Here is a 24,837-nt window from a genome sequence, read left to right on the forward strand (position 1 = left end):
GCAGCATCCATCTAGAGCCAAGCATCTGAACAGCGCAAAAGAGAGATTGTGAGTCTTGATTCCCTGTAAGGGTGCAGTCACACAACAAAATGAATCTGAAAACAAACTCTTTGCTCACCTTAAAATCTCTGGTTTTCTCTTTGGATTTCGACTCTAAGCTGTCTTGGGTCCAAGTGTGCGTCTCTCTCTCTGCTGACCAGTGTGGAGAGGAGGGTATTTGTAGCCATGCTTCCAGGGTGGGTTTATATTTTGGGACTATTATGGGGCTGTTTAGGCTAAGTGTGTGTATGTGTGTGTGTGAGAGAGACTATGTGACTTCAGACATGCCAATTAAACCTGCCGCCTCGCTTCCTTAACATCATTATTGTCAATCATTATTGTCAAAACCTTAAGAGATTTTAGGTTCAGACAACATGCCCTGACACACTTACATACGGCTACACACACACATGGCCTCGGCCCCACCAGGCCCTCCTCCGCTTTCATTATTGCTGCTGCGGACAGATGAGAATATGATAAGACCACTTAGTTTACAAGCTCGCCCGGAGTAATGCATACCCTCAGGCTTTACATCCTCCCATGTCATTTATGCAGGCATGAAGCTGAAAAGCATGAGTGAAAACAACATCTTTATACACTTTATACTCTTTATACTGTATCACATCGAATGCTCGTCAGCCCGATTTTTACAAAAGCAGAGATTTAGGTGGAGTTATGAACCGCGAAGTGATCTGCAAATCATTTAGAGAAATAATCAAAGATGACATATAAAATCATGGAGCTGATAAATATGATTATTTTACTTTAAATGTAAAATAAAAGTTGGGAGAGAAGTATGTTTATATACAGTTCGCAGTGTCCTTTGTTGTTTTTGTCTTTTCAAAAAAATTCTTTTCAGTGGGTGACAGATCCAAAATGCAAGCACGTTGATTTACCACCCAGATTTCTTTAGGCTAAGATAGCTTAACATAAGATAAGACATACTTTATTTACTACTATGTCACGGCTGTCACAGAAGAAAATAGCTCAAAAAACAAAATTACACTAAACAAGGAGCTCAGTTAAGAAAATACAAAAAAGCGAAAAGCTCAGAATGTCAGTGTGATACAATGAACAGCTTAAGTGTAAAATCAATGCAGGTATTGTGGTATGAGGTAGTAACGTTTTTCTCTATCTGTCCTCGTGGCAGTGGAGCTCAAACAAGTGTTAGACAAAGTCTTCAGCTGCATGTGCATTAAGTGGAGCAGAGGCTGGTCAGGATCCAAAACCACTGACCACAGCTGGAGTCATTTGGATGTCCTCTGCGTCATCTGACGGAGGAATCCAAACAATGTGTTGATTCAAACTGGATTCAAATAGCACCGACAACGACGAATTCCACTGGCAGATCCACTGATGACGGTTCAATATTCAGGGCCCCGAACACCTCCACTGCTCACCCGAAGTCCTGAAGCCAAGTACGGTCACACTGTGGTCGGAGAGTGGGTGTAGCAACATCTCACTGCAGTGCTCCATGAACTATCTTATTACCGCCACATTAAATTTGTGTTGGCATTCTCTTACTGAATTAAGCAAGGGCTTCCTTGAAAAGGAAAAAGTCATTTGGGTGGCATCATATGTTCCTCCTAAACCTGCACATATTGTTCAGCATTAGTGGTGCCTTCACAGATGTGCCATGTGCACTGATGTACCTCCATACCATTGCAGATGCTGTATTTTGAACCGCGTGTCGATATAAAAACAGCAACAATGGTGCGGCTCGCCTTGAGCATACAGCATCTGTGAATGTTTGAAAAACAACAACACAATTTTTTACTCATCATTTTACAAGACAACTTTTCCACCTCGCCTTAAAGGAACTCAGGCCCAGAGAAGACATTGCTGTTTGTGGAGACTGTTTTAACATTTGTGTGTAAAGCAACTATATTCTTTGAACATGGTATTCAGAGGTGCTCCTAAGCCTGTGCAGTGAATTCAGCTACAGACATCGAAAACTCAGCTTTTGTTATTTCAGCTGCATTATTGTGTCAGGTTTCTATAGACTTCATTTTCTTCAAACAAGTTCCTTTATGCAGCCTATAGTAATCAGACTTCAGCATACAGGGAACTTATTTTGAAAGAGTTGAAAGATTAAAAGACTTTTGCTGCACCGTGCAAACATCAGATGACAAATAGCATCTCAAATGAAGGTTCATTCTCTCTCTGATAAGAACAAAATATGCTGTACTCCTTTTGCTCTCTGCTGGAAACCGCTATCTGTTTAGCATCCACCCAGTGAACACATAACTTGCTCAGTTATTACAGAAACCCATTTAAATGCATTTTGCAGTAAATACGTGTATCTAGATTACCTAATCGATCATTAATAATTACTGACCAATGAAAACTGTAGTAAGTTTACTAATTAATTAAAGTATTTGTGTAAGTCAGCTTGTTTTTGTGTTGTAAATCCCCAAAGAAAAGGACCCATCCACAGCAATCAGAGATAGCATCAGTGTGTGTGGTAATCTAAAGCACTCTGCTTCGCCCGACTTCAAATCACCACCCCAATGAGACCACACAGACAGCCCTCTCCACCCGTCTTCCTCCCGCCGGCCTGCTGCAGAAAACAAAACACAGGAGAGACAGTGTAGCCGGGATGGATAGAGATTGGCGGAGGATCGGGTGGGGCCGGTGGGGGTCTACTCGAAGGGTATGCGCTTTGAGACACGTTTTCACTTTTCCTCTTTTTCCGCCCTGTCCTAATTATTTCTATTTTGGGACACCGAGGCTCACCAAACATAGAGCCAGTGTTGATAGATCAGTCATGTATAAATAAGCCACGACAAGGCTGGCAGCATGTCAGCACTGGCAGAGGCCAGATAGGCTGCACTGATTACCCCCATTATCAGGGACAGGCCTCATTAGGAGCCTCGAGCTGGGTGTGCGACTGTACGTGTCCTTTTGTTACAACACAGGACCAAATGTCCTCCCGAAGATATAAACGTGAGGATCATCTTTCAGATGTTAGGACATTTTGTTGGCTCTCGTGTTTAAGAGGTTACAGGTTTCAGTAGAGAGGATTGGTTAGAGGCTAAAGGCTAGGATTAAGCCACACAAATGCTCCTGCGTCTTCGGTTTTTAAAGATGTGCTGCGACTACCTGCACTTGATCTGAGCCTAAATTTAATGTTTACTGATTTTGAGACTGAGAGGAGAGTAGTGATTCCTAGCAGCTGGCTGGCTTAAAAGCTGACCAGTGGGCACATTTAATCATGTTTAATAGCTTAATGTTTATTGAGTGTTACTGATTTTCTATTCTCAAAAAATAAAAAAAAATCAATCAATCAATAAAGCAAATAAACCAGATCACATAAACCACAATGCACACAGTAAAATTTGCACACACAAAATTGCCATAATGAACTTGTCGCCAATCAAACTCCTTGGAGATGGTACTGCATGGTCAACCAAAATCTGATGGCACTCTTCTACCTCCATAATTCTATTAATTTATACAAGATCTCCAACACCACTGGCTGAAACGCAGTCCTAAAGCATGACAGGTACAAGAACTGGGTTGAAAATGAGTGAAAAAGCAACCAATGAGCAAAGAAAAATCTCCAGAAAGCCTGGAGAACTATTGCTCATGACCACTTTTAAAAAATTAGCGGTCTTCTATGTCTGGCTCATTGGTAGCAAAATATTAGAAATAAGTGGAGGCTCCACAATTTTGCACAGTACAGTGATTGGTAGTATGTGCCCTGTGTATGCCCCTCTCTCTCTCTCTAACTGTGTGTATGAGCTGACACCCCGCCCCGTCTTCTTGCCCTATAAGTATCAGGCATTGCAGCAGGTCCCAAATATAGACTCACAGAGACTATTCTCGTTCACAAAAAATATTAACAAGAAAAAAAAAAATATATATATATATAACTGTATTTTTCTCCAATTGAATCTGCATTGAAATGCAATTTAAGTTCAGCTATTTGTGTTTGTGTTTTCACACAAACAGAGATGAGCAGAAATATCAAAATGAGCAACGTATCAGTTGTGTAACAGAGACGAAAGACATTTGTCGTATTTACCGTGAGTTTACCGTGAGCTAGTACAAAGTGAGACACCCAAAACAAACCACACTGAGCTGCTGATGGGAGCCATTTCTATTTCTACTTTTATACAAACTACTCATATGTTTATTTTTGGCCTATTCATTTTTTTTTTAGGACACTTTAGTTGCCCCATAAAGTCCAACGTTTTGCATCAGCTTATATATAGCAGCAGCAGTACAAGATCTTACCAATGTAAAATTGGTGTTTACCCATTACTGAATCTTAGAATTAATCTTAATTTAATAATTTAACTGAAAGTTTCCATTCTGCTGATATAAGTACGACTATTTTTATTTTTGGTTCAAGTAGCCTACATTTCACTGCTAATCCTTCCTTCCTTCTATGAATACTCGGATTTCCCCTTACGTAATGTTTTAAATTAAGTTATTGCTATTTTTTTAACCTCTTGCTATGTTTGAAAAGCAAAAATATAGTATGGGAAAATGCTCAATAAGAAGAACAAGTTAGTTTTAAACATTATATTTTGAGTTTAAGTTTATTTTTACATTGTTCTTAAAGCTGGATTAATTGTACTTTCGATCATTGGGGGCAGATTCATTTAGCAAACATCAAGTATGGGTGGATATTAGATGTCCGCCGATAAATACATCAGTCCAACATAACTCTCATTATATCTGTATCTAAGATAACAATGTAGAGACCTTTAAGATGGCAATCTGCCACATCTTCCACCAAACCTGTTAAGTAAATTCAATTCAATGTTATGTATGCACAAATTCACAAAGGTCGCCTCAATGCACTTTTTATGAAAAAGTAAACATTAAATAAACCTACAGTGTTAGAAAGAAAACCCCAACAATCAGATGTTCCCATGTGAGCAGCACTTGGTGACAGTGGGGAGGAAAAAAATCCTTTTAACAGGAAGAAGCCAGAACTGGGCCCGGGAAGGGGCGACCTTGACTGGTTGAGGTGAGGGGAACGAGACAAGACAAAAGACGTCTTCTTTTTTAGTCAGTAAATTTCTTCACCATTCAGAAGACCACAGTCTGCATCACATTCAAACCTTTGTTGTTTCTCAACTTTCTTGTTTTTGTTTGTTTTTTCTTTCAGATGATTTCTTCACCTTTCACACACTTTTGACACTGAAAACACAGCAGAGGCAGATAGGACGTATGCCACTTAGTTAAACTTAGATATTAACTTTGTCATCTAGTGGATGCCACATTGTGTAAAATTAGTTTAAACAGACAATCGATGCCAATAATTCAGCTCCTATCACATTGTACTCTTTTAATATTCATTTTGAAAGACAGTTAAATATGCATCTTAATTTTGGTCTAAATTAATTTAAATTATCTATTATTATTTATTTAGTCCTATGTTGTTAACATTGTCATTTGCTTTTGTGCTATTTAGAGAATATAAAGTAAACAGTTACCTAGTGTTAGGTAAAATTAGCTAGATAGCTACTTCAGTATTTTGGCTAGTTAAATTGCTGTAAGATCAACTAATTTTTAATTGTCTTTTTTCCATGAATTTACTTTAGATTAGTGTAGTTCAACTGAATTACAATATCGCCTCAGAGGCCATGTGTGCTGTGAAAGGGAAAACAGTGTTAACACGGGGAAGCATTACGTTTAGCTTACTTTGCTATTTAACTAGAAAACAAATGAGAAGAGATCAATGTTGCCTTGTAGCTACTATTAAAGGAGTAATTAACAAAGGCTTAACATGGGTTACTACAATAACTTACTAGCGATGTGAGTTCTTAAAAATCAGTATATCAGGGTATGCCAGCAGGGTAAACAAGATGGCCAAAATCTGGAGGCGTTTCAGTCAGTCAGTGACACGAGGTCATTGAACTAACTGCTCTCCATCATGGACAACCCATCACACCCGCTCCACTCCACAGTACTGAGGCACCAGAGCTCCTTCTCCCTCAGGCTGATTCAACCTCAGTGCCATAAAGACAGCTTCAGGAAATCATTCCTACCATTGTCTATAAACCTGTATAAGAACTGTATAGTAACTTCATTCTGTGACAGAAGAACAGACATGGTATTCCACATGCCTCTTGGAGCTGTTTCTTATATTTATATCATACATATTATTATAGCAGTATAGAACAGAATAGAATAGATCTTCTTTGTCACTGTTACAAGAACAATGAAACACAGTCTGGCATCTCTCCATTAGCAGCATGTAGATTTTTACATAAAAAAAAAAAACAGCTTTTCCCTGCCTACACAGGGAATGTATGTAATAACATAAGTATCTACAGAGATATGTACAAATTATATGTGCCATATAAGGAAGCAGGTGCAATGTAAGGAGCAAGTGATCAGTGCAATCAAAGGTGCAATGTGATTGGTGGTCGTGCACACTGAGTATGAGGTAGGACTAGAGGTAGGAATGCCGGTAGCTGTTATAATAAATACAGTTTATAAAGACAGGTAGGAATGTTGGTTGTATTATACTATAATAAATATGGTTTATAAATACAGTGTAATTATTATAGCAGACATATTATTATAGTATACATATTATTACTACTCTCTCAAACAACATCAGTCTTACTTTTTACTCTTCTTTAACTTCAGCGTTGTATAATCAAAAAGTCTTACAGTACACTCTGTGTGTATTTACTGTAGTGTCTGTGTTTCCTGAGGAGGAGGATCCGGCGAAGGTGGCTGTGATTTCTGGCATTTTGGCGCCCCCTGGTGGTCGGAGCTGCCCCAGTGTTTCACAGATCGCACCGCTCCTTCTCGTCTTCCTCCCGCATCTGCAGCGAGCGATAACAAGTTTAGACGTCCCTGGTGACGCCAGTCTCCTCTTCCCGCCCAGTGCACGAAAGCCCTCATCTTCACAGCTCAATGACCCGCCAAAGCCTTAGCCCACGTAAAATCCCGGAAAGGGGGAGGAGACTAGAGAGAAGTGGAGGGAGGCGTACAGCACAGCTGCAGCTAACAGGTTAAAGGAAGAGGACTGCAAGCTTCTGCTTTCCGACCACTTTCATTTCATTTCTTGTCGCTGGAACTTCAGTGAAAACAGCCACTGAGGTGAGATATTTTTGTGTGAGTATGTGCTGTTCCTCACCATATTTTAGCTCGAGTGTTTTTTTTCTTCTTCTTTCTTTTACTACGACGTAAAGACTGCTCACGAGGCAGGAGATGCTCGCGACCTTTACTTTAGGAAGCTGTAGGTGTTTTTCTCTTTAATGAGCTCTTATGGGAACCTGAGTGTACTTTAATGACGTCTAAAGGGGGAAAAAGAGCTCAATGCTGACATTTAGTGGCAGTTAGCTGCCAGTCTTGGGCTGACGGGGCACACCCACTCCTTTTATTTTTATGATTTAGGTCTGAGATACTGTGCATCAGGGACAAAAGGGCCACGAGTTTGAACCCAACATTGTCAGGATTGTTTTGGACCTCTGGGCTGTGTCTGAATATTATCCGTGAAGCTTTGTGTCAGGATCCCAGACAAGGCACATTTACACACAACTTCGAGTCACTCGCCTTGAACGCATGACCGATTGAAGTTAAAAATTCATGTTTGTGTTATTGTCGCTCTCTGCGCACCCTCCTCCAGTCCTGCTGGTTTCTATTACACTCACCCCTCCCCTTTTTTTCTCTTCTTCCCTTTATCCCTCTTCTTCCCTTTATCCTTTCAGTTTTCCATAGAAACCGTGGGATTGCGTCGGGAAGTGACCTTATTTTTCTTCCTCCGCCCAGAAAAGCTCTGCACCATGTCTGCTCCTGGTACGTGCCTAGATTTCACATTTATGCTGACTTTTGTTTTCATTTTTTTCTTTGGAAGAAAATATGAAGACGTAAGAGTGTTTTAAAAATGTGAGCAGTGTGGCGTACATTAATAGCTTTAACACTTTGTTTCCATTACGTCACGCTTTGTAAAATGCTAAAAGTTTTCTCACACTTGCCCCGTTAGCTTTCCACTAAACCCAACAGCCTGAATAATGAGCACACTGTCCAGCCCACACAGTAGACTCCTGAAGGTGGGGGATGTTTTTATTTTTTTTCTTCCCCAAGAAATTCCAGGAATACTTTCTTGAAAACACGTCAGAGTCTTTGGCCCAGCAGACTTCTCTCACTGAGTGGAAAAGGTGAAAGGTGCTATTGTTTGTGTATGCCAGGGCAGTGGGTGCACCCACACTTTTTTCTGTTTTTTTTAATGTGAAGTAAAGAGAGGGATGTTAAGCAAAGGCAGACCTCTAGCTTCACACTGTCTAACTTCCTTTTTTAACTTTCATTACACAGAAATGGCACAAGAGGTTGTTTTCTGTCTTAATTGTAGTCCACAAGGCTTTATTATATTCATCAGCCTTTGCCAGCAGACTCGTGACTAAATGGGCTTTTCCAGTCACCTGGTCTTGTTCGTTGTGGTTGTAACGACTCAAAAGAAAGTAGTGCTCCACTCATGAAAGTAAATCTTTTTGGAATTTTTCGGCCTTCAGACAACAATTCTAATGCCGAGACAGGAGGGGGGGAAAAAACACAAAACGTTGTCAACTTTGTATTTATCCTTACTGCTGAAAAGTGTGGGAATATCAAGTACGAACTGATTGAAAACATCATTTTATAGTTTACATGTATTCCTCACTGTTGACTGAGCCTGACCTGCACATAGGTGGTAAAGCAGTGAGGGGAGCATAAATAGAGTCTTTCTAAACGGGACAGAATCTGCATCAGTGATGGCGTCACTTCACTAGAAGGATCCTCCCGGGATCGAACCAGAGATCTTTTGCTTGTTAGGTGAATATGTAAACCAATATTAGTCATAATATTAAGTAAACATGGGGGGGGGGGATCCTTCCTCTTTCCCAAGCAGAGTACTAGCTGTCATGTCCACCTCGTTTTTGAGTGTCTTTCTCTGGACAGGATTTAATTAATAATTTGATGGAGGAAAAATTTCAGGAATGTTTTTCTGAGTAGTTTCTCGCGTCTGGTTCTCCATCCCTGCCCCCGCCCTGTGCTTGTAGTGCTGTGAAGACACTCCGAGGGAGGATCTGCTTAGCTGAGCTCATGGTGCATTTTCACCCTTCCATAGAAGTCCAGAAGAAGGGGGGGGGGGACAAACCATAGGCCAGTGACCTTTAGAAGAATTAGACTCATGTGCTTCAGGTAATTGCAAGATGTGAATAAAAACCAGTTTGGCCAGTCTTGAGACCAAAATCCCTTACTGACATGCCATTTCATTTAAATGTGTATAGACCTTTTTGTTTAGTTTTTTTTTCCATTACCAGTATACTCGCTGTGATTCACATCAAAAAGCACATCTGTAAAGAAGATACAGTGCAGAAAAGCAGCTCATATATAACATTCAGAGAGAAACCCAACAGGCATGTGGGGGCTCTCGTCAGCAAAAATAAGCTGATCTAAATTTGATCTTTCTAAATTCTTTCTAAATTTTGTCCTGACTGCTGTTAGAAATCATCACAGCACACATACTTTCACATGACGGTCTGTCAGCAGGTGTGACTCAGGAGGCTCGTCACGTCATTTGTGTTAAGGCAGTGACTTTATGGTTTATGCTTCCTGTGTAGTAAAGTGAGCCATTAAGTAAACAATAATTTCTCTATGAGCAAAAATGTCTTCAGCTTCAGCTTCCTTTTTTTTTTTTTCTTCTTTGGCCAGTTCACAACTTTCCCCAAATGAATATCTGGTAAAGGTAAATTTTGTTTTTGGGGGTCCCATCATAAACTAGAGCTGTTAACCAAAGTCAGTTTGTCATTTATATTTCTATATAGATTTATATATTTAAAATAAGCAGAAAACACTCATATTGGAAAAGACTGCAAACACGGGAAAGCGAGATTACAAAGCTGTGTTGACCTTAAAATGAATTTTCTGTGTGTCTCATTAATACATGAAGAGCCCACTTTGATCCCAGGTGGAGACACACATCTCCTGGTGTGTGCGCTTTGCAGTGTCAGAAAATGTATAAAAATTATTTGAGATCAGATTCTAATGTGTTGCTAAGTCTGTTTTACATGCATCCACATGTTTTTTATTAATTTATGGGATGTTAATGTTTATTATTAATTAAATGTGTAGCTGTCGTGTTAGGGGGGAAAAAACAAGAGCACCATGCAGTGTTTCAATAATTTTCTCAAATTAAAATGTTAATTTTTACTGCTCTGTTTACTAAATCGCAAAATCAACAAGTTTCTGCAGCTTTAATCTCTTTTATGTTTGTAACAGTGGTGAGTTTCACCATTAGATTTTTATTATCATCATCATTTGATAATGTCTCTGATTGGTGTAGGGGACGCTCACAGGGAGGCAGAAAGCCCGGCTTAATAGAGGAAGTTGATAACCATCATCGTGACATTGGGGTTTTAGGTCAAGCCGGCTTACACACAGTTCTCAGGGCTAAAGGAAACCGTCCTCAGTACAAGTATAAACGACCACCATGATGCATTAGACTTGTACTATTTAAATTTTTAAAGACTACATTTTCTGCCTCTCCCCCACACCAGATTTCTTTTTTTTAATCTTGTCTGTTACCAAAAAAATTGAATGGCAGCAGCAGTCCTATGATAGTGAAACTATTAACATTTTTCTTTAACCTTTATTCTTGGAAGCAGGATAAGGTAAGCCGGAAGGTGGTTAATAAAATTCGGCATTGATTTTCCATTATCTCTGACGTTTCACATTTTACAGTGGGGCTTAAATGCTGTGTGTTCTAAATGAGGTCTGTACTATGGAACGAGACATGCGTGCGTGTGTGTGCACGACTGTAGTAGTGAGGGATGTGTCTTTTTACACACCAAAGACCGATCGGTCAATGCTGTATAATTTTGACCAATGTTGTTGTCGTTATGAAGTGAGAATGATCACATTTTTGCATTTTAAACAAGGACATTACAAAACCATTTAACTCAGTTTAGACTTTATTGGCATAACATATGATCATAAGGACAGCTGTGTTCCAGTGGACCTTGCAGTTTATCTGATAACAGCATTTTACACATTCATAAAAGTAAGCAATCCCCAGTTATTCATTGTTATGAATCTTGTGAAAGTGAGTCCCATAGCACACAACAGAGGTGCAACTGGCCCTGTGTAAAGTCTTATGGCCCCTCGTGGCATTCTCCAGGGCAGCCACAGAGTAGGCTGCCTGCTAGCCTCTTGAGACTAGTGTGCACTTATGGTTCTGTTAATTTAGCACAAAAGCTGCTTTAAATAAGATGCAAACACTCTGAGAGACAAAGTTACATATCCCTGTGCTGACGGTGTTCGTTCTTCCTAACTGAAATCCTCACTTAATGTAAGAATCTTCAGTTCCTGTCCAAAAAAATCCCCAAATCTCACTGTTTTCACATCACATATTCAGTTTTTCCACCATGGAAACGCTGACAATTGGTTTCCACCATATCATGGTTCCAGTTTTTCCAGTATAGGTAGGTTATTACTGCTGTGTTGCAATCACCGGCTAATTAGCTCTGCCCTGTCTACTAAAAAAAAAAAAAAAAAAAAAGGGGCGGATGATTCACAGCGTGCGCACACTCACACTCAGCAGAGAGCAGCTGCTTCTAGCGAGACACTCGGCGATCACTCTCAGCTTCTGTCTCTGCTCTGACTGGAAGGTAAGAACCTGGAGACGACCAGCCGTGGTCAACACAGCTGGTCTTAAATCCTAAACAGGAGCTTCAGGCTTTTGAGTCTTATATAATTTTTATGTGTGTATATTTATATTATCATTCATACTCAGAGTTGATGGTTTCTTTTAGTTTTTTGTGCCTTATCTTACATATTACGGCTTTATTTATTTTCCTTGTATTTTTTGGTTGTTTTAGGGTAAAAATTGAGCTCTGCTTTCTAAAGTTTGACTGTCATAGTTTGTACAGCAACAACCGAGCTCATGTATTCAAATTCAGTCAAATCAGACTGTCGGTGTATCTGAACAGGCTTTGATTGTGTCTATTTTTTTCCCCCCCTCCAGTTTACCCAGGTGCTCCAAACCAGCCACCCTATCCCATGTCTCAGCCCGGCGGAGCACCGTATCCAGTTCCTCCTGGATATGGAGATCCCAGTCAAGCCCCTCCACCGGGCTTCAACATGGGCTATTCAGGACAACCTGCGGTCATGTACCAGCCAGCACCCACAGGGCCAGCTCCAGGCCCTGAATACGGTGGCCCACCAGCGGGGATTTCACCAGCTCCTGGAGGTCCAGCAGTCCCCGTTGGTGTCCCACCTGGACTCGAGTATCTCACACAGGTAGGGCAGAGAAAGGTTAAACCAGCACAGTTTGTTTTGTTTTGTTTTATACGCTGTCCTGTCCAGCAGCTTTTGGACACAATTATGATCTGAATGCACTTTTGTGCCAAACATATTTTGCTTTTCCAAGATGAGCTCTGGAAATTCACTGTAGGCTCCACTTCTTCATGTCTTTCTTTTATCTATCTAGTTATTCGTTCCTATTAGTGTTATATCAGGCATTACATTGTATGTTTAGTATTACAATATCCAAGCTGACAGGCAGATTAAAAAAAAAAAGTCAGTGCAATCAGGTGATTTTTGAGAGCTATGATTGGTTCCAGTGTCTTCTTAAATGTCACATATTTTTTTTATCACGAACTCTAAGTAAACTTTCTAACAATGACCGATGACTCATTTAATCCTCCCATTTTACTTGGATTTTGTATGAACCTGAAAAGCTGCTGGCCATGGGCGTAACCCGACACAGTTCCTGGATCTGTTGCATGCCAAGTAGTAAGAGAAAAGGTCACATGTTTAAGACTGTAGTGGGTAAAAGTAGCATTTTGTAGTTCTGTTGGCTCACCATTGAAATACTTGCAGTTTGCTGCACTTTTTGGTGATCATTAATCTCATTTAGGATTTGGAAATGTGTGACACTAAAGTCAGTTTCCTTTTTAAAACAATAGGCGAGGTCAGTCCCATTGGCCTTTTGAACCCCGTTAAAGATCACATTCAACATTGTTCTCTTATAAAAGAAGGTATTTTTCTTTAACCGGCAGTCTTTTGCATTGCAAATGCCTCATACGTGCTTTTAATTGTTTTTAGAAGAAAGAGACTTTCAGATTGCAGGATGTGCCACAGAGTTGCCTCATTTTTCAGTTTGCTGTCTCTCCTTCGGTTTTAGATTGACCAGATCCTGATCCATCAGAAAGTCGAACTCCTGGAAGGTGAGGCGCGCATCTTGTTCAACACAAAATATTTAATCCTTCAGCAGCTCATAAGCAGCTGTGTGTGAGGTTTAAAGCCTCTCAAGATGAATACGAATCGAAGAAAAATGATATCTGCCCTTGAAATTCCTTACTTATCTTTACTTCATTTCTCACCGTTTTCCCTTCTCTTCTCCCAACCACGCCCAGCATTCATCGGTTTTGAGACAAACAACCAGTATGAAATAAAAAACAGTCTGGGTCAGAAGATCTACAAAGCCAAAGAGAAGAATGACTGCTGCACCAGGAACTGTTGCGGCTCTCTGCGCAGCTTCGACATGAAAATCAAGGACAACATGGACAGGGAGGTCATCCGTCTCATCAGGCCTTTCCGCTGCGTCTCCTGCTGGTGTCCCTGCTGCCTGCAAGAGGTCTGTCCACTCTAATGTTTCTGTGTTTGAGTAGAAGTGACTTGGCTAGTGTTGAAAGAGGTTAAAGGAGTCATATTGCATTCATTTACCACACCTAGACCAATATTGTTCCTGGTCAAAAGCATTTTCGGTGTGAAATCTGAGTACTCATCCATCATATCTGGATTATTGTATTTGACCTAGATGTGCCGGTTAATGTTTAGCTATAGTAAATATCTGAAGAGACTCTGATAGGGAAGAATAAACTCTTTACTTTCAGTAGCACTCTGTTCGTAGTTTATGTTAAGACATACCTAATCACTTTTTTGATTAAATAAAGATAGATACAAAAGTTAGATCAGATAAAGACAAATAAATAAAGACATTACAGTTTTATAAGTGGCAATGAAATTTTTTTTAATGTAATGTAGAAATTAAAGGAAAAATCTGAAGATTTTAAGAGAAACGCGAGCTCTGTAGTTTATTTTGTGACACTTATACTTACCACAGCTCATCTCCTGTTCAGGATTTACTTCTAGTCTTCAGGAATGTTTTTAGTGGAGCTGCTATACAAGTCTGATTTATTCCCCTGCCTCTCTAAACCCTGCTGGATTTAAAATAGTTTTTTGGGGTGGGAAGTGGGCTAATTTACTGCTGATTGGTCCAGGTGACCAAAGAAACTGAGTTATCAGTGTGCTCTGTCCTGGAACCAACTGCATGCAGATTAATGTTCTCTGCATTGACAGTCGACTGGAGCTGCAGACCCTGCCTGTATCATGTGAAATTGGAGTCAGTTTGACAAGGACACTGGTATTTGCTTTTTATGCAAGTTTGAGTTTTATGGTGAAATGTACAGAGTGCACAGTGTAAGCAGTTAAAAGGAGGCTTCCAGTGAGCAGTCAAAAAATTAACAGCTACTAACCGGAGTCCATCCAGGCATGCTCAAGAAGATGGTCTTGAGGCCAAATTTAGAATCAGGGAAAGCTTTTGATTCAAGAGCTTTGTGATCACCCATTAAACGCTGTTCTACAGCCTGTTTAGAACATCAAATTCAAATTTTATTATCAACAGACTTTGATTATTAAATTGTCAGTGTGTTTACCACCTTGTTCTGCTCTTCATCCTTCACATTTTCAAAAGCTGTCCAGAGGGTCAGATCTGAGTCTTTGCCAGGACGATTCTGCCCCCCAAGACATTTGAATTCACCATAGTCTAGCTTCTGTGCACTCCCTTTTGGTGTGTCATGTGATATTTTTTATTTTTTTTATTTTTTGTAGTGCATGTTATAGTGCATGTAACTTGACATTTGATACTGCTACTTACAGCCAGACTGGAAGAAAACCATAGTCCTGTGTTTAAAGTAATAAATAATTGTTAGTCCTTTCTCATGTAAAATACAGAGGCCTATCAGTTCTTCGTTCTTCATAACAACCTGCAGCCTCACAGTGCCAGTGGCTCATACTTTTGCCTTTCCTCTCTTTGTCTTGAGTTACTGTTGCTGAGTGGTTGCTGCTGACCGGTGTTTCAGTGCCTTTGTGTGCCACTCTGCTCAGGCAGGGGTTTGTTAAGACCATGAATGGCCCTTTGTCTGTCCAAACTATCTCCTAGAAACCCTGATCCTTTGCCATCCGTCCACTGAGACCTTTTTCTCTTTGCCCCTGTGTAATCACATCGTTAGCGGTCTGTCTACAGAACGTTCCCAATGGCACGAATCCGAGAAGATATCCAATCATACTGCAGCTCTCTGTTTACTGCCCAGACAGGAACCATGTGAGATGCATTCCCTTTGTTTACATGGTTTAACAATCAAGCAGTCAGCCTCGCTTATCATTCCTGCTGTCCAGCGTGACACCGCGTGACGTTTTATTTATAGCTGTCAGTGTCCAGGAAAGAGAGCAAACCAAGCTCTGTGAAATAGTGTCTCATTACAAAATTAGAAAGCTATGTGTCTAACTAACTATGTGACCAACAGATGGAGGTCCAGGCTCCACCGGGGACCACCATAGGGTACGTCAAACAGGACTGGCACCCTTTCCTGCCAAAGTTTTCCATCCAGGGAGCAAACAAGGAGACACTGATGAGACTGGAGGGGCCCTGCTTTGCCTGCAACTGCTGTGGAGATGTCAACTTTGAGGTGAGCTCAGAGGGTCGTTGTTTGTGGGAGAAACTGAACTCTAAGTAAATTTCATCCATCAGCCAACAGTGATTTGTTACAGATCCACTCAGGTAATCTAAACAGGATTGGTAACAGTCACAGAGATGTTGATGATGATTTTAATTAACTCAAAGGAATAGTTGATAGTTTGGGAAAACACTTTCTATTCACTTTATTGTAGAGTTTAACGAAAAGGTTGATACGACTCTTATCTGTCCATAAAATAAGAAGGTACACCTTGAAGTCAGGCTACTATCCAGCCTGTGCAATGAAAAAATTAAATCTTCCTATTAGTCTCACTTCCTGGTTCCCCACATGACATCCTGCACATATTACTTGAGAATTGACATGATACAACTACTGGCTGCAAGTAGTGATTAGACGCAGGAGGCATGCAGGGGAAATGCAATTGTAGGCAGGCTAAAGCAGCTTAAACAGCAGATCAGGTCAGCTGATCTGCCAGGATTGCAGCAGAGCCTGATTTTTGTTATCTGTTTGCACAAAGATTGTGCTTAGATCTTCTTGTGTCTTGGTGAACTTGCTTGTCAGTATTTTCTCCCACTTGTCCAGTTACTTTTCCAACACTTAAGAGCATCCATGACTCTAATTTTTCCCATTATTTAAACCAAGTGAATGATCCTCAGTGTTGCTGGTGGTCAGACTGTGTTACCTTTCATACAGAACCAAGAAAGCTGTTTTATCTCCTGATAAGTGCATATTAAGCTCATATTTCTCAGCAAGAAGGCAAGAAAAATGTGAAGAAATCATCAGCCTTGCTGCTGATGTTTCCAGCGTTTAAAGGGAGCAAATGCGACAGGATTAACAACTTGTGACGAACGCTGGTATTGTTATTGTTTTGCAGCTGAAGGGGAAAGATGGCGACACACCCATTGGTCGCATCAGCAAGCAGTGGAGCGGCCTTTTGAAGGAAGTTTTCACTGACACAGATAATTTTGGCATCCAGTTCCCGCTGGACTTGGACGTGAAGATGAAAGCTGTGCTGATGGGCGCCTGCTTCCTCATTGTAAGTACCCAATCTAGAAGAACATCGTTGATTTTGAAATATGTGGTGTGTTTCTTAATAAAATAATTTAATACTTTTGACGTTGCTCTGCAGGATTTCATGTTCTTTGAGAAAGTCGGAGAGGCCAACCAGCGCAGCAGTGTGTTTTCATAACAGAGGAAAAAGGAAACGTGGGGGGGACGGCCTGCGATGAAGGTGTTTTCCTGTTATGTAACATTTGTCATTTTTTTGTTCATTTGTTACCAGTCCCATAATCTGTTTATATACACATAAAACTCATTGTGAGTGAATAAACTCTTGATTAAATTTAAAACTTTGAATCTCTCCAAAGTCAAAGACTGAAGTTTTCAGTGTCTCTGTAAAGTCTGTAGATGTTTCGCCTCTTTTTAAGCACATCACTGTATTCATAGCAAACACTTTACGCTATCAAAAAAAGTTAAACTTAGAAACAGGTGTGGACACGCATCCTTTTGAATGTGTTTTTGCTGCACTTGTGTTCACGTTTCATTTCTTTCTTCTTTTTTGTCACCATCAGTTTGTCTTTTATTGTTAGTAATTTTATGTGCTTGCTCGAGCTTTATAAAGAGATAACAGTATATCTAGTATAAGTGCAATACTGTTTTGTAGAAGATGTATTCATTGCTCTGCCTTCATTTATCCAGTTAAATGGTGGCAGCGTCGGTCTGTCAGTCCATTGCTTTGGTATGATGATCATCATATTTTGTGTACAGATATTTTTGTTTTAAAAGTTAGCTTTTCTTTTTTACTTTGGTGTATGCTCTACCAAACCTATTACATTCCTTTGAGCCTCCACTGTAGGCTGTATTTAGTGTTAATCAGCAAGTGTTGGCATGCAAAACACACTAAGATATGATGCTTGACATGGTAAGCCTCAAACCTGCCTTGGCTTCATTATATCAATGTCACTGTGAATATCTTAGCATAAGCATTTGGCGCTAACCACTTGTGGGCCAGAGTTCCACTACACAGAGCCACTAGCACAGCTTTTAATCTTTTTGAAACTTATCAGAAGCCATATAGAAAACTTCAAAGTTAGCTACGGTAATCCTGCTCTGGTTATTTAGCTCAGGGTGGCATCTGTGCAAATGTTAGCGTGTAAATACACTGAAGTGCAATTGCGGATATGCTAATCATTAAATTTGCTTGACATTATTTGTATCATCCATGTAAATAGTTTATCTTTAGGCTCAGTTTGGGCTAAATGCTAACTACAGCCAGGAAGTGCATCACCCTAAGTCTTTTTGTCATTAACTAAAGCTTATGGGAAACATTTAGCCACAGTAAACTGGCTGTTAGCATTTAGCCCACATAAGGAAGTGACATCGTACTAGCATGTAGACATGCTAACTTAGATGTTTGACATGACAAAGATCTTAACTACTAAACAACCTGTTGTTAACATGTGCCACTGTTGAGGTTTTAGCATTTAGCCCAAAGCTCTACTGTGCCTACGTACAGACAGTACCTGCCTTGTCCTAATTTTGCAGTTAGTTGACCGCCTTAAAAAAATTCTGAACGAGTTAGCCGCTGTCACTTGTTTAGGGATGCGTTGCCTTTATTAGTGTGAAGTTGTGAATCACACATTTTTACCAAAGTGCACTCTTTCTATTCAGCAACATGTCTTCAGCCACGGTGCATGATGCAAAGCTGTTGCACAGGCTTTACTCTAAATGTTCCTGTGCTCCCTTTATGGAGTTTGGTGGTTGCCTCTGCCTCCACTGGTGACACCATCCAGTTTCCTTCACATACCACTGTGTTTGAACATGTGCCTGCGTAATGACATAGGGGAGAGAGAAAATGCAGGTTAAGGGTTCGAGGGAAAAATTTAAAAGCAGATGTTAGGTTAGTGAGCATTGATCTGGCCTCAGAATGGTTGGAAAACCCCACAGGCAAAACTTGCATGAAACACTGTGTAGTTTCTAAGTCCCTGAAAAGAGTTGGTGCAATTATTACTGCTGGTACAGAGAAACAGAGAGGAGACCGGAATCTTAACTGAATCAATTGACTTGCTTTTTTATTTGGTTGCTTCGCTCTACAGTGTTTGATAGAAGAAAGGTTAATGTTGCACTTCTGTGTTTAATAATCACTCTTGTTCTGGGCACGCCTCCAGCGTGAGACCTGGTTGCCACAAGTGCTTTCAAATCCAGCTAGCTGTTTGCCATCACCAACCAAATGTATTGTATGTGCATGAATAAATATATGTATATGTTGAGTGGCCAGTACTAACCAAAGCATGTACAGTTGATTTAAGTTGCGCACTCACAGTTTACTGTTCCTCTGGATGCTTTTTTTCTATCATATATGTGCAGCTGGGAGGGGCTGCAACATGTTTCCTGTGTTTTTAATCAAAAATGTTTTGTAACACTTTTCTTGTGATTGGACATTTTTACATATACAAGCAACAATGTATTTCTCAAATAAACAAATGCAACGATAAGCCTTTATTAAAAGCACAGTCGTCTCTTGTTTTTCTGCCCAAGTGATTTCGCGGGAAAATCTGGGGAAGGTGCTCTGTAGACGGCCTAAATGTGGACCATCTGGTTGCACTTGGAAAAAATGAGCTTCGGGAAATCTAGTCCCTCATGCTCCGCCTCAAAATGAGCTCCATTCAAATCGTGCTTTAGCCAATTTTCTTTTTTTAACTGTTGAATGGCATCCTCACTTCAATCTGAACTTTCTGTACTATTTGCCAGAAAGTTATTTATATCCATGCCCTTGTTCAGAAGCATGAGTGGAAGACAACCGCAGTGCCACTGGGTTAGATACCAAATCTTAGTGCTCCATCTCCTGGGAGCATGTGAGATGTTCATGTATAGTATTTCAGAACATGTCTGCACATGTCCATCCCACAGGAACACTGAGGCATGGCTTTGGAGTTTGTTTTCATAGATGATCACCTAATACTTTACCTGCTATTGCTGTGCAAATATTTAAACCAGTTGTAGCGTGTCTGTGTACACAGGGTCAGTCTTAGCAGGCAGTAGGACAAGGGTCACAGCCTCTCTTAGAGAACTAAAGAGCCACAGAGCTGAGATCCTGAGTTCAGACCACCAGAGATCAGTTTTATTTAACAAAGTTTCTACAACAATATGTACAAATGTATTAAAACAGAAAACCTATGTGCAAAAGACGTGCTATTTAAAACCACATCATGTCATCTTTCTTCTAAGCTGTTTTAAAAATATTAGTCAGTTTTGTCTTCATCCACCTATATTGTTTTGAGTTCCCTTGATGGCCATTTATATTTTACATGTATAAAATGGATTCCTATGGCTTATATTTTATCATTAGCTTCAAAAAACAGATGTAGGCAAGTGGGATTTTTTTTTATTCTTTATTTGATGGTCTGACCTTTAGTTGTTGTTCAGCTGGCACTGGGTTCCAGTCATTTCATTGAAGTGCTTTATGAACCTCCTCTGTGGTCACGCCATGTACCGCCTCCATAACCTGGTCAGAGAAATGAAAACGGCAGACAGTGAGCAGGAAAACTGGAATTACTACCAACCAGACAAGCTGTAGTTTACATCAGTGTAAATATGGCCGCAATTTGTTCTTCTTTCTGTCTTTTATGGTGTTCAGTACATATACAGGACAGAAGATGGATGTAAACAGGGTGATGTCATCTGTTGGTTTACGCTGTCACCATCTTGGTTGCAAAAAAGCTGAAGTGGTGAGGAAGGCAGGTTGCAAAACCGTTGCTTAATGGCAATGTGAGTAACCTGTGACTGACAAATTAGCCGATGAACGTGTGTTTTTATACAACAGATAATTCTCAGTTTTGAAATAGAATTTGACCAAGGCACAATTTTTATTCAATATGACTCTCAAATGACTTACTATGACTTACTGAGCCTATAAACTCAGGAGCAAAGTGTTTGCTCACAGGAAGCTGTGTCCCCATACCCTACTATATGACTGGAACTCGTTTTGCAACCACAGCTACCGCCATCTGTTGGCTTTCAGATAGAATGCAGATTTGAGTCACTTCCACATTGGCTTCATTTGTTTTCAAAGTGGAAGCTAGCTAGTGGAAGCTTATACTGTCTGTGGTTCAGTAATAGCCAGAAAAGGGTTTTTGCACAACATATGATGTTACAGTGATGTTGACCTTTGATTTTTTTGGTTATAAAAGTTTTTCTTTTTTATAACATATGACATTTTTCCGTTGAGCACTTGTTTCCCTACAGGTGTTTCACAAAATTTGCATGAACAGGAGGCCTGACCTTCACTTTGGATCTAAATAATTTCTGTTTAACCACTATAAAGGCATACAAATCATGTTGATCTGTAAGAATCTCATCACTTCCCTGTGCAATGAGTCCCTCTCTTGCGTTCTGGGGCATTTTCTCCCGTTCTCTTACATTCACACTGCAGGTCTTAATGCTCAATTCCGATTTTTTGATCAAATCCGATTTTTTTGTCTGCTTGTTCACACTACAAATAAAATGCGACAGCAAACGCGCTCTAGTGTGAACGCTCAAAGCGGCCCGCATGCGCAAAAGAAGATGTCACACACAACGCGCTCTGTTTAGACCCAGAGCAAACAATATTGTTTGACTGATGGCCCTTAATATAAAGACTTCGGACTTTACGTTTCTCAATTTTTGCTTTAAGTTATTTTGTTATTTACATAATAATGTAGATAACCTAATAATTATCCTTATTGCTGTTTTAGAGAGGAGCGGTGCTTCAAAGGATAGTTGCAGATTTCGGTCAGAATCTGCAGATTATACAGTACAAATAAAATGTTCACGTTTCTCCAACGTTGTCTTCCCAACAGTTTCACTAACATCTACACTGGATGGCCAGGAAGCGTTCGCGATGTCTTCTCGGGCGTTTCTCCGGCGCTGATAATTGGCGTCTGTCTTGTGTCAGTGACATAAAAGACGGATTTAATGCGACATGACCGTTCAAACAGCAGTCGCTTTCTAAAACATCGGATATGTATCGGATTCAGTATGTTGCAAAAAGCAGTTTCACCCTGGTTCGTATATTCGTCAGGCTTCCAGAAAGAACACCGGGACTCAGTAGTCAATTAACAATACTTTTATTAATACACACTTATTGATTATACCTTCTAGAAGGGAGATGTACAGAACCCCGGACTTTCTCTGCAGATCTCAACTCCTTTGTCTGTTACATGCAGTTTTGTATAAGTGACCCCCCTTCTAATCCCTCTACGAGGTGCCATAAAACTAAGCACTATGTTTACATGTTTGTGTGTGTGCGAGCACGTGAATGCCTACATGTGCGCGTTCCCGCGTGTCTATGTGAGTGCTCGTGAGTGACTATGTGCGCATACCTATGTGCATGTGTGTGCACGTGAGTGAGTGTGCATGTGGATGTGGGTGCGTAAGAATTAAAGCACTATAGGTGTGTGTGTCTCTATGTAGTGACTCCCCGGAGGTCATAAAACCCCATCTCCGTTCCAGACCACACTGTAAAATATAACTTGTTGTTTCAACTTAAAAATATCAGGTACAGGGCTGCCTTAAAATTTTAAGTTAAGTCAAGAAATAGAGTTTGTTCTTATAACACAACCAATTGTTATCTTAATGAAAAATCACATGTTGTCTAAACTTTTGTCTTAGTTTAGTTGGCTGAGATTTGTTAGTCAGTTCAACTCCTTTAATTGTCATTTTTACTTGGGAAAACCCTTTCAGCTAAATTAAAATAATCTATTGTTTAAACTCTTGTCCTAGTTCAGTTGACTTGGGTTTTTTAGTTAATTCAAATACTTTAGTAGTTCTTTTAACTTAGGAATCTATTTTAGCTTAACTAACATAATCTGTTAGCTAAGTTGATTTAAGTTTATTAATTAACTGAGCTCCTTAAGGTAGCTGAGTGAACTTGTGAATCAGTTTCATTTTAATTATCAGAGTTGATTGACTGGATGTAAAGAAAAATGTGTATTAAACATCTTAAGTTTTGTTTTGTTTTTTTTGGCTTTCTAACATCCATTTCAGCAAAACTACCTGTTAGGTTTATCTTAGAGCTCAGGTTTAAATATCTACATTCCTTTAAATTAATTTTCTGTTGTTTACAGAAAAAAACAAACCCACACATTCCATTAAAGTGTATCTGATCATTTCATACAGAAAGTTTGTTTTAAGAACATGACAAGACAATTACTCATGAGCACCCAACATTCACCATTTATTGTGCCATCTTAGTCATCTGAGAAACAGAAAAATCAGTTACGTAGCTCATCTTTCTCACAATCCATCAAAACTCAAAGGCTGCTCCCTGTGAAACAATAAATTTGAACTTGGTCTTGAGCCCAGTTTGGGTGAAGATGAAATTCTGACCAATACTCTAGGAGCAGTAGTGATTCTTGTGAAGTAACAACATAAAGTCTGCATTAATGTAATGTATCAATGGGACACTTGCTATTTTAGAAAAGTTATTCTTTACATTTGCAAAATTTTTAAACTTCATTGTGCTCAGTCACACCTGTTAGCATAAAACGTGAAATATTAAAATAGTACAAAACCTTTGATAAGTGACAGTAAAGATCAGTTTATAACAACTAAGACATCAAACTCTTGTATTTGTCTTCGTTTACAATTGCAACAAATTCCACAGAACCAATATCTCTGAAAATGAGTGCATGCTTCTGAAACATTTGATAATATGAATATTTCAGAAACATTAGTTTGAGTCTGCTCAATTGCAAAACAAAGGAAAAACTACTGACTTGCATGAGATAAGCATCTGCAGAGTCCACCATTATATTGTTGTTCACATAAGTTTCTTAAACCATGAACAAATGAGTGATTGTCTAATCTGGAATGTAAAGTGTAGTCATTTAGTGACATACAAAAGTGAGAATGAGAACTTGCAAGAATAAAAAAACAAACAGTAAAATAAAAACTGTCCTTAACACTAAGGATCATACAATTACAGTTCTGCATGGCTTTCTGCAAGAGTCTGTTTCTTAGACCATGCACTAGTGAGACGCACTGCCTTCCACCAATGTTCATTAGGATGTTCTGAATGACTTCAAAGATGTCCTTAAGTTCCTTTGGATAGTGTATGTTGAGGGCAAAAAGAAGACCCATCAGCATGGAAATGGCACTTGAGACATCCCTCAGATTAGACAGGATTACTGCCGCCTCAAGGACAACCAACACATCGATGTCTTCTTCTTTCACCATCGCAATGCCAACTTTCATCCTCTTAGAAAACGTGTCTTCAATACCTGTCGGCTATAAAAGGGTTCAAAGACAAAAAATAAAATAAAATTACACAATTACAATTACACAATATCCCTTGTGCTTAAGAATTCATGTCTTTCCAAAGAAGAGCCATACTGATGCTTTGGATGATGGTGATTGGCTTTGGGTAACACTTATTAGTTGTTAAAGTTTTTTCAGAATGAGATATGCATCCCCATGTTACAAATCCATTTCTTGCTTTAAACAAAGACCATGTTCATAAATAACTGAGCATGTCTTCAATTGCAGAATTCAAACAATTTTCAATTTAAATGGTAAATGGCCTGTATTTGTATAGCGCTTTACTAGTCCCCTAAGGACTCCAAAGTGCTTTACACATTCAGTCATTCACACACATGGGTGGATGACTGAATCGTGGCTCAAGAGTTGACAGTTCGTCTTATAATCGGAAGGTTGCCGGTTCGAGCCCCGGCTCCGACAGTTTCAGTCGTTGTGTCCTTGGGCAAGACACTTCACCTGTTGCCTACTGGTGGTGGTCAGTGGGCCCGGTGGTGCCAGTGTCCGGCAGCCTCGCCTCTGTCAGTGCGCCCCAGGGTGGCTGTGGCTACAATGTAGCTTGCCATCATCAGTGTGTGTGAATTTAAATCTATTTATGCTAAATATTGGCTGTGCTCTAAACCAAATCTGGCTGAGAATACATGAAATGTGCAAACTGCAGCTACACTACAGGATCAGATTATGGCTCCATAGACAATGCTTCTTTAATCAGTTTATTGATTAAAGTTTATGTTTTTCCCCCTATATTAACAGCATGAAAAAAGAGCATATAAACATGGCTGAACAGGTTGCATAA

General features: G+C 39.8%; 1 protein-coding gene across 2 annotated transcripts; it reads left to right on the forward strand.

Annotated features, from left to right (window-relative positions):
* The first annotated feature begins 6,879 nt into the window (after window positions 1–6,879).
* On the forward strand, window positions 6,880–19,250 carry LOC134624876 (phospholipid scramblase 1-like). Of its 2 annotated transcripts, XM_063469988.1 has the most exons (8): window positions 6,880–7,110; window positions 7,722–7,809; window positions 12,014–12,288; window positions 13,175–13,217; window positions 13,407–13,627; window positions 15,579–15,740; window positions 16,624–16,785; window positions 16,879–19,250. In XM_063469988.1, the coding sequence occupies exons 2-8, from the start codon at window positions 7,797–7,799 to the stop codon at window positions 16,936–16,938; spliced, it is 936 nt and encodes a 311-aa protein (XP_063326058.1). In that variant the 5' UTR covers window positions 6,880–7,110; window positions 7,722–7,796; the 3' UTR covers window positions 16,939–19,250. The 2 variants fall into 2 exon arrangements, with proteins under 2 accessions (XP_063326058.1, XP_063326059.1); XM_063469989.1 differs by lacking the exons at window positions 6,880–7,110; window positions 7,722–7,809 and adding an exon at window positions 11,544–11,657.
* Window positions 19,251–24,837: the final 5,587 nt, after the last annotated feature.

This window comes from Pelmatolapia mariae, linkage group LG3_W (genome assembly GCF_036321145.2).
Source record: "Pelmatolapia mariae isolate MD_Pm_ZW linkage group LG3_W, Pm_UMD_F_2, whole genome shotgun sequence".
Classification (NCBI taxonomy): Eukaryota; Metazoa; Chordata; class Actinopteri; order Cichliformes; family Cichlidae; genus Pelmatolapia; species Pelmatolapia mariae.